Source organism: Fukomys damarensis, unplaced genomic scaffold (genome assembly GCF_012274545.1).
Source record: "Fukomys damarensis isolate Sample0158 unplaced genomic scaffold, DMR_v1.0_HiC HiC_scaffold_21, whole genome shotgun sequence".
NCBI lineage: Eukaryota > Metazoa > Chordata > Mammalia > Rodentia > Bathyergidae > Fukomys > Fukomys damarensis.
In genome coordinates this window covers 141,023-151,862 of record NW_022900933.1, presented here as the reverse complement: position 1 = coordinate 151,862, position 10,840 = coordinate 141,023, and the positions used below count along the sequence as shown (strand labels likewise).

The 10,840-nt window shown below is 39.9% G+C and overlaps 1 protein-coding gene across 1 annotated transcript in view; it reads left to right on the top strand.

Moving 5' to 3' along the window:
- Positions 1-10,840, top strand: part of Atg14 (autophagy related 14) — a 46,548-nt gene that overhangs the window by 31,891 nt on the left and 3,817 nt on the right. Inside the window, exons 6-9 of the mRNA XM_010613671.3 lie at positions 1,207-1,436; positions 2,937-3,054; positions 7,372-7,462; positions 7,541-7,626. Of these exons, the coding sequence (XP_010611973.2) occupies positions 1,207-1,436; positions 2,937-3,054; positions 7,372-7,462; positions 7,541-7,626 (525 nt within the window). The remainder of the gene's footprint in view (positions 1-1,206; positions 1,437-2,936; positions 3,055-7,371; positions 7,463-7,540; positions 7,627-10,840) is intronic.

The window sequence follows — 10,840 nt, the reverse complement described above, 5'->3', positions numbered from 1 at the left end:
TTGTTTTTTTTTTTTTTTTTTTTTTTTTTTGGTACTGAGGATTGAACTCAGGACCTTGCCTTTGGGAGGCAGGTGGCTTTTCATAGTGGATTTCTGTTCTGCCTTTTTAGGGCAGCAGGCCTCTGAGACCCGTGTGGAGTCAAGAGCACTTTTGTGATAAATTTGTTCTTTTTCACTGTGCTCACATTTGCACTGTGGCTCAGAAGCCATGGTGACTGTAATACCTTGGGCACACGTGCATGTGACATGTTTGAGGCAGGGGCACCACGCAGCAGTAATAGTCATTAAGGATCACTACAGGTTTGTGGTTCAAAAAAAAACGAGTTTCACTTAAGAATTTCTCTGAAGAAACAGTAAAAATCAGTAGTTTTTAAAGTGTTTTTTTCAGACTGGGCTTTGCTGTGTAGTTCAGGCTGGCCTTGAACTTGCTGTGATCCTCCTGCCTCAGCTTCTCCAGTTCTGGGATCACAGGCAGGCGTGCACCATTATGCCTAGCTTAGTGTCATCAGATTTGGACCCTCGAGTTCGTGTCCATTTGCACTGTGGGATGAAAGGGAAATGAGCAGGAGACAGGGCTGTGCACTGAAGCATGGTGGTTGGTGCACAGACAAGCACTGTGCTGACCTGTAAGCAGGATTTGCTGCTGTTCTTGTGTTTTACTTGCCAAGAACAACTGGTAGAATTTAATTTCCTCTTTTGAAAAATAAGTTTTTTTCATAGAAACCTGTTAACATAAACTATTATTTTTTAGTGAGTCTTTTAAATTTTTCTTAATTTCTGATACAGCAAATAGTTTAACAATCTTAAAACATTGTAAGCATGTAACAGGATATGGGCACCAAAGAATGTGAGATGTTGATACCTTAGGGCCAGCTTGTTGTGCCCCCTTCCTCACATTTGTGAGTTAAATTCCTGCACTCGGGCAACTTCGCATTGCCCTGTCATGTGTGACAAATATAACTCCTGCTCTTGGTCCCCCTGCCTGTTGCGTGTCATTGTGATGAATGTAGTCCCAATACTCTGGAAGGCTGAGGCAGGAGATCAAAAGCTCAAGCCCATCTTAGGTGACTTAGCGAGACCCTGTCTCAAAATGAAAATAAGGGCTGTGATACAGCTCAGTGTGAAGGCCCTAGCTTTAGGCCCCAATATTGCAAAAAGCAAAAACATAGTCTGTCTCCAAAACGTGAATGTGTTTCTGACTTTTAGAGACCCTGCAGATGGGTCTTCAGAGAGTGACAGTGCCATGACTTCCAGCACTGTGAGCAAGCTTGCCGAAGCCCGGAGGACGACGTACCTCTCAGGACGCTGGGTCTGTGATGACCACAATGGGGACACCAGCATCAGCATCACGGGGCCCTGGATAAGCCTGCCAAACAATGGGGACTACTCTGCCTACTACAACTGGGTGGAAGAGAAGAAAACAACGCAGGGGCCTGGTAAGAAGCAAAATATTTGAGAGAGAGGAGGAAGAGAGGGAGAGTGAGAGAGAGGAAGAGGGAGAAAGGGAGAGGTGAGTATTGAAATACGATAGTATGTCTCAAAATCAATTTTAAAGCGAACAGTTCCAGGGCGTTCAGTATTCAAAACACTGTGCAGCCATCAGCTCTGTGCAGTTGTAAAACTGGTTGTGATCCTGCACTAAAGGTGTAGCACGGCACCACGGTTCGTTGATGGCGTCAGAGATTCTGTGGCCTTATCTGACTTCTTTCACAGGGTTTACATTGTGGAATATATTAGTTGTCCGCTGGTGTTTATGGCTCAGTAATATTCTGTTATATGGATATACTACATTTTATCCATTCATCACTCAGTGGACTGAAAACATGTTTATTTTTTATTTTTAATTTTTGTTTTGTTTTGTTTTGTTTTTTGAGACGGTCTCGCTATATAGGTCAGGCTGACCTTGAACTCTGTGTGTAGCCCAGGTTGGCCTTGAACTCATGGCAATCCTCCTGCCTTAGCCTCTGGAGTGCTGGGATTGCAGGTGTGCACCACCACATCCAGCTGAAACATATTTTTAGATATTTCACCTTTGTGGTTTAATATTGCTTAGTTTATATAAAAAAAGATCTCATTTAGTAATACATATCTAGCTTATTCTGTTTTTAGTTTATAACTGGTAGTATGTTTGTTTAGCAGTCCAAACTGAATCGAAATACCCCAATAGGAAAACCTTTTGAAACTCCTATAGTTTCTCTTAGATGGAGGAGAATTGCTCATTAAGTCATTCAGCAGATATTTAGTGAGTACAGGCTTTGTCATGCACAGTGCCGGGTGCTGGTAATATAAGGGGACCAAGACAGGTGTGGGTGGCTGTTTGCCCTTCTAAGTTGAGTAAATGATTGAAATAAACAATCAGAGGCCCCATATGTGCAGTGGGTTCTGTGGGAGGCAGTGGTATTCCAGAGTAGTGCAGGGTTGCAAAGGGAGGGACGTCTTTTCTGTTGAATAGTTTAGAAAGGACTTTAGGGCATGACATTTAAGTTGGCACCGATTGTTCTGATAGAACTGATCAGGTTCAAGTGATTCAGACTCCAGTTTCATTCCTGCCTGACTGGGTTTTAGGCTCATTTGTTTATGTTACATTTTGTTCAGAAAAAAAAGAAAAGAAAAATGGATGGAATCAAAGTCTTTGTAAATAGGGAAGGGTAGAGGGGTCAAAGGGAGGGCAGGGGAATGGGGAAAAATGTAAGAACCAATATGTATAATATAAAGTTACAAATTCCCAATGATGAATGTCATCATGTTGTATACCTAAAATGTACCAATATACTTAATGAATTAAAAAAAAGAAAAAATAACTAAAACCAGTAGATGTTCATTTCCAGCCATAGAGTAGGGAATGCCGTTAGACCACCAGTAATGTAACAATAAAGTCACAAATCATTAAATCTTGGTTCATTAATATTTTGTTGGTTGTTGTCCTTACCCTTTAGACATGGAGCATAATAACCCTGCCTATACCATCAGTGCTGCGCTGTGCTATGCCACTCAGCTGGTCAACATTTTATCTCACATACTTGATGTCAATCTTCCTAAAAAGCTGTGTAACAGGCAAGTAACTGAAGGTGGTGATGTCTTCCCTACTGTGGATCTGCCAAGTTTTGTGAGTTCTTAATCCCAGTTAAACCAAAAATAAGAATTTAAGCATTAGCAAGCCAGAAATGTCTGATAGAAATATTTAGATTAAAAAAGATGCATGTAGATTTGCTTCATTATCTTGTTTTGTTTTGTTTTGTTTTTTTGAGACAAGAGTCTCCCTGTGTAGTTCAGGCTGCCCTTCAACTCACTGTGTTTTATTATCATACAATTGTTTGTGAAGTCTCAGACCATAGAGAGTCTTCCACTTAAAAAATAATTGAAGGAAACATATTATTTAGAGAGAATGCTGTAGATATAAGAACTGGGTGAATTTTAACAATTGGAGTTTATATTTTTTTTTATAGAAATTTCATGTGGCTTTTTTTTTAGTTTCTTTGCTTTTATTATGAATATAAATACAATACAGTACACATTTATATTCATATATTTATATATTTATAATTTGTAATTCCTTTCATCCTTTTTTTAAATTAAACTGAGGTCTTCATTGCTCTAATGGTGGATCTTTTCAGTGCCCTGCACATACACTCCTGACATTCTTGGTCAAAGAAAAACAAAACCAGGCCCGGAGATGAAAATGGCTGGCTTTACTGTCCTTTCCCATAGAACTACTATCAGTCTTTTATTTCCTTTACTGTTACTACATCTCTTCCATTGCTCATTCATATATCAACATTAAAAGTTCATAGAAAATATGCTGTCATAATCTCCTTTGTCCTTTCAAAATAGCTTGAAATCTCTTGTGTGAGTGAGGATGCGTAAGTAAGCACTTAGAGCGTTGCTCATTCTTATGGTTTAGAACTATCTATAAGAAGGTGTTGAATGTGTTACGGATAAATTAAGTTTTGCTCACCAAATAGATGCTCCTGAAAGTCTGAATATCAGTGTCACAAAAATAAATAAACAGGAATAAAAAAAGAGTGAGTTTTGCTAAAGGAAACTTAAACATCTGTAACCCTGTGCTTCCTTGAAGCTTCACAGGTACTTCTTCATAACAGGTTGATAATGGAAGGTAGGTTTAATGGCAGCTCACTCTTTGGGGCCACCCCTTCAAAATGCCAGTGAGCAGCTACAGATGACAGTTTCCCTGCGAATGTAGCTGTGTGAGAGGTTTTGTAAGAGTTCTCCTTAAAAGACTGTCGAACATTGCATTGGTTCTGTTCTGCCAGTGGAGCATCAGAACCATTGGGGTCTTCTCAGTGCAGCTCTTGATGTTGAGGTTGGCCCCATACCATCATCTGACCATCTTAGGATGATTCAATATTGCAGCACCATATAGAGAGGTATCTTCTTCTCTATCTTTGGAGTTGAGATCTGCCTTGCAGGCAGTAAGGTGCTCTGCTCACTCACAGTGGCTGGTCCTCATAGCCACATGAGGTGCTGTCCTGAGCAGCTCATCTCAGGTGATGATTTTTGTACCTTTGTTCAGCAACAGTTTAAGACATCCAGGCTTCCTCCATGGCATGCCCAGTGGATGTTGTGGATTCATGGAATTTGGTCTGGGCTCTAGCTTCTATTAACTTTTCCACAGCTGCCCAAGGTTCCTCCAGGCCTGCTCTGTGAAAGGCTGTTCATTTTACAGTCACCACAGACATCTGGATTGTTCTTGTCTGACAATAATTTTTCGATTACTAGTAGTTTATTTTCAGAGCAGCCTTCAGAAACTGAGGCACATCCACACATTCTGTGATGGTTTGGTTTTCTGGTTTCTTCACAATTGGAATTTTAATTTTCCTGCATTTTTTTCTTTTTCTTTGGTTGAATGATTATTTCAAGGTATTCTGGGTTTTCAAGCTTTGATCTTTGTACTAGTTTTTTCTTTTTGAGCTCTACCTCTTGCTCTTTCTCACTTTTCCACTGTTGCTCTAACAGGCCACATGGTAGCTTGGAAGAGTCTTCAGATCTTGCTTCTCCAAAGTAGTAGCAGCTTCATATTCTCCATCTCTTTAATCCTTAGGAAGGAATTGCCTTGCCTCCCCATTGCTGCTATTCTTCCGTGTGACCAAACGCTGCAGTCCGCTGCATCTTTATTCCAGTGTCTCTCTCTTAGCTCTGCTGGTGGGCTTCACTTCATAACACCAAACCTTGGAGAGGCCCTCTGTTGCTCACCGTTCCACCATCTTCCTGGGCTCAGAACAATGGCCTTTCTGCGGGCCGCCTCTGTCTTGCCTTGGGCACCTATCTTGCCCCAGCTGGGCAGTCACTCTTCCTGTGGCTTTAAATTAAAAAAAAAAAAATCCAGGTGTGATGGCTTCTCAGAAAGCTGAGGCAGAGGATGGCAAGTTTGAGGTCAACCTGGGCAATTTAGAGAAACCCTGTCTGAAAATAAAAAGGGGCTTAGTGCTACTGTGGCTACAACTTTTATTGTAAATACATTAGGTATAATTTTTATACTTCTCCAGAACTCAGTGATATTCTCTTATAATACAAAACACACAGTGGGACACTGAGACTGAATAGGAAGGAAGTGCTAAGAGATAAGCAAAAGAAAAACCCAAGGGCTGGGGATTTAGCTCAGTGGTTCTGCCACCTGTCTTGCAAGTGCAAGGACCCAAGTTCGATACCTGGTACCAAAAAAAGGGAAAGAAATAAGGAAATACTAGCATACCAGTGAGGGAAAGGCTGTGGCATGAAATGGAAAGACAAAAAAGACACCTCCTTAGTGTCAGATATTCATAATAGAGAAACTATAGAACTTGAAAGAAAAAATGAAACAAAAAATTCCAGTAGTGTCCAGTGATTATTAAATTCTCTGAGTGGTGGGGAGGAGTTGGTCAGTGTCTGACAAGCTACCCTGTAATGAAAAGCGAAGAAAAACATACTATAAAATATTTATGCACCTTCTAGACCTAATAGTATGGAACTCACATGTTATTTAGTCAAAACAGAGGCTCAAAAAATCATACACAATTCAGATTAGGTCTAATAGATCAAGTAATTGAAAAATACGGGATTGCATAATGCCAGCAAGGATGTCTTTTATCATTGATGTATTCACTGTTACATTTATTTATTTATTATTTATTTATTTTTTTCACTTTTACATTTAGTAGATAGACATTTTATTGAAATTATACCACTCACAGAAAATAAGGAAAGGCTGACAACAACAGTGTGAAAGTGTGTTGTTCAAAGAAAGACAATATAGTACTGCCAAAAGATTTTGAAAGAATAGATATTACAGGAGATTGTAACGTTGCATTCTGTATGGGATTTTTAACCTTTTTTAAAAAAAATGAGTACATGTTTGGAATTCATGCAGTTTACAGTTATCTTGGGGAGTGGTTACATGTATTGAATATCTTAAGATATACCATACACAGAAAAATTATTGGATAAATTTGATGACATTATTGTTTTTACATATCTTGTTATATTATCTTACAAAAATTTTTCATAATGCAATTTCTGGTTATCTTGTATTTAAATTACTGGACCTGCAAGTGGTTAAAGATAGAGACAGAGTCTGCCCAGTCCCAGCTGAGATGTTCCTTTCATCCTCTGCATTTCAAGCAAACAAATCCCTTACTACCTGTCTCCAGTAAACACAGATGATAGCATCCTAAAGTGTTCTGTGCTTTGCTTTTTGTGCCAGACACTGTTCTAGAACTGGGGTACATTGGTGACAAAAGCATAACCCCTGCCTCTGAGAGCTTGCATTCTGTGGGAGACAGTGCATCTGTCAAATGGTGACAGGTGCCATAGAGAGCCCTGAGACAGGGTGAGGGTGCCCTGACTCTGGGGAAGGCTCTGCTGTCTGTGAGAGTCTGCAGCAGGGCCGAATGGGCCATGGGGATCCCTGAGGAGAGAGGCTACAAGTGGAGTGAGCAGCAAGTACAAAGCCCTGGGAGGCATGAGCACTGAACTGAGCCACAAGAAGGTAGGCGAGGAGAGGAGCACACGTCTTGTAGCGCTACTGTACGCTTACACCTGTGGTCTGCACACAGTGGGCATTTGTGCCAGGATCCTGTCCGTCCCCTCAAATACTTCCAAGAGTAATCTTGTCCATTGCTGTTCCCTTTGCATTTAGATATTTGTGTAGTGTAAATTCCTAAAGTATAGTGGCCTGGTACAGTTGTCACTTGTATAGGTGCAGTGAAATTGCAAGGGCAGCAGTTTTTAGCAAGTGTCTATGAGGGGCAGTTTACTAGGGAGACAGAGACACAGGGAAGATTATATATGAACTGTAGTGTAAGGCATACTCTTCAAATGAACCTTTGAAGAGAATTTTCTGAAAAACTGCTTTCCAAACTTTTGTTTGTTTTACAGTGAATTTTGTGGAGAAAATCTCAGCAAACAGAAGTTTACTCGAGCCGTGAAGAAACTGAACACAAATATCCTTTACCTTTGTTTTTCTCAGGTATGGCAAATGTGTTTTGAACCAATATCTAATTTTCTATATAGCTGAAAATATTAATCAACTCTTTGCTTTTCCTAGCATGTAAATTTGGATCAGTTACAACCACTGCACACCCTCAGGAACCTCATGTACCTGGTCAGCTCAAGCTCAGAGCACCTGGGCAGGTAAGAAGGGTATGTGTGCTTTCGTGACTGCTTGTAAGTGGAGTGGTTTTGCTGACAGAGGACTTAAGTGTTCCCTAGTTCCAACTTCTCCAGAAATACTTTACTGAAATAATAGTAATCATATTTGAAATTTAATGGTTCTTTTATACTAATTTCTTAACGTTAGTATCAAACATACTTAACACCTAAAATGCAGTGGAGGAGCCCGTGTTTCTGGACTGGGGCCCGCCTGTTTGTTCCCTGAAGACCACAGACCACTTAGCATGCCTCAGGGCCATTTCTTTTCTTCCCTGGCCTGCCTGCTCTCTCCTCTGCTTCTCTCATGGTGTTTTTGAGCCTGCGTGTCCCTTGCCCACCATAGTAATTCATAGCACATTTTCTTTTATCACTGAGTCAGTCTAGTCGTCTTTTGTTGGACATGAAGTTTTTAGATTATTCAGTAAACTGGTTTGAAATCCATTAAAGACAGAAGTCAGTAACAAAAAAGACCAACTAAGTCTATGACTGATCTGTGGATCTTTTTAGTCTCAGGCCATAAAAGTACAAGATGGATGGAGCTCAATTTGAGTGCCATACAAGTGCCCTTTTGTACTTGCTCTTAGCAGTGTTTGCACACATCTCTGAAGAGATGGGGCAGGGCTAATGGATTCACACTTTGCTATGAGAACTCAGAAACAGGCTGTTAGTGTATGCGTAGCTAGCTGTACGCAAGTGTGAGTGTTCTGAGTATGTTTAAGTAGGCTAAACTGGTGTTTGGTAGGTTTGGTGTATTAATTGCAGTTTTGACTCTCAGTATTTTCAACTGATAGTTTTATTGGAGTATAAACTGATTTGTATTTTTACAGAAAATGATGAAATTTTTTATTCAGCATGCATCTGTGCATGGGGAGTGGGACTAAATGACAAAAGGTCTGAGGCAGCGAAATTGCTTATGATTTTCTAGATCAGAAGGCTCAAAATTGCAGAAATGCAATTTCTCCCTAAAAGGAACACTGATAAGAATCCCAAAAGATACTTTAGGGAGCTTTGAAAAGCTCATTCAAAATTTTGTTCAGCATAGTCTATAAGGAAATTCTGAAAATGACTAAGAGGGTTGGGCTTGGCCTTTTTCAAGACATAAAGTTGATTAAAACAAGGTGCTGTTAACAAACATAGCTAAAGCTATGTGTTAGAATAAAGACTCTTGAAGCAGATCTGTATACTGTATATGATAGGGGTGGCATGTTTAGCTAAGCATCACTCAGTAGTTTTAGGACAGTTAGTATTCAGGAGGGGAAAATGTTGGATTTGTACCACATTTCCTGTACAAATTAAATTCCAAGTTATATGAAAGATCTTATTTAAAAAAAAAAAAACTTGAAGTGAAAGGAGTGTTCCATAATCATATGGTGGGGAAAGAACTCTCAGGTAAGCCACAAAACCAAAAAACCATAAGGGAGAGGAATTTTACAGTATAAAAATTCTCAGCTGGGTGTGGTGACACATGCCTGTAATCCCAGCAATCTGGGAGGTTAAGGCAGAAGGATCACAAGTTCAAGCTCAGGCTGGGTAGATTAGTGACTGTGAGACTGTTGCAAAATAGAAAATACACTTGATCTTACAAAAAGGCGGAGAAACAATGTAAAACAGAAAAAGGGCTGGGGAAAGTAGTCAGTAACTAAGGATCATCAATCCTCAGTACCACAAAAAGGAAACAGCTAAATGTTTCTAATAAAAGTTAGCTTATCTTTAATAAAGTTAAATAGGTTTTACAACATTGTATAATAGACCAAAGATTAAAACCTAGCTACTTAAATCTTTCAAATCAATAAAGGAAAGACACACAATAGAAACAGACAAGGGATTCAAAGGTGCACACAAAAGAAAGGAAAGTTGTTAGCTTAAATCAAGAATAAGGAAATGCAGTATGAATCAATTTTCCATTATTTGTAATAAGTTTAAGAAAAATGAAAAGGATTGATGATATCCAGCGTGGGTGATAGTTGGGAAAACATGCACTCTCTTACACTGGAGGTGAATTTCTTCGGTGGGTATAAAGGAGGCAGGAGGATCACCTTGAGCTCAGGGCCAGCCTGACCACCAAGATGGACCTGTCTGAACAAAACCGTTTCCTATTACCTTTTGGTTAGCCCAAGGATTACCTTTTTTTTGGTCATTTTCAATGGCTCTGCCCCACATAAGTCATGTCTCAGTTCATGGACTGTGGGCCAGAGGTCAGGAAGTGGCTCTCCATGTCGGAAGCTGTAGAGATAATTGTGAAGGAGCCTGGGTGGGACTGCCTTCTCGTTTCCAGTCACACCAGCAGACCTGGGCATCCTATTCTGAGTCCAAGATAAACCTTTTCTTTGAATAAATTCAGACTCTTAGAAAAATTACAAAAAATAAAAATGGTGCAAAGATCCATACACCCTGTTTAACCAGATTCACCTGTTCTTAATGGTTTACCCCATTTGTCATCATCTGTGCAGTCCCCTCTTCTCTCTGTAAGTGCGCATGTATGCATATACACACATATACACATGCACAAATATTACTTCCAGGACTCTGTAACTTACCTTGTACGCTTCAGTGTACATTTCCTAAATGTGAGATACTGTATGCCTATATCACAGTAATTGCCCTCAGCAAATTTAAATGGGCATAATACTCTCATTTGCTGTATCTGTGCACATTTGTCAGTGGTTCAGATTGTTTCCTACATAATGTTGAAAACCATTAGTAAAAGATCCAGACTAGTCAGTTATTGCATGTAATTATTATACATATTTTTCAACATCTTTTAAATCTGGAACGTTTTCACAGTCTCCTGTCTTTTTATAGTATTGACATTTTTAAAAAAAGCATAAGCCCCTCTCCCCAAAAGGCCTTTCCTTTGGAGTTTTTCTGGCATTTCCTTTAAGTAGATTAAGGCTGAGCAGTCCAGGCAGGTATGCTGCCTGGGCGTGGCCTGCTACACCCATTTCATAGAGTAGAAATGTTGGTCCATGGTCAGGGCACTTTCCAGTTCCCCACTGCTTAGGTCCTGTGTGTTTCCCCCTCTGTGACTAACAAGGAGCATGTGGGAGACACTCCAGCTGTTCAGGTACCTTCTCTCAGGTTCCTTCTGGATTGTCTGCTGGTAGCTCTTATCTGATCCTGTGTTCACCATGATGGCATCTATATGAACACATCATTATTTTCAAAGCTGTACTTTGCAAAAAAAAAAAAAAATTTA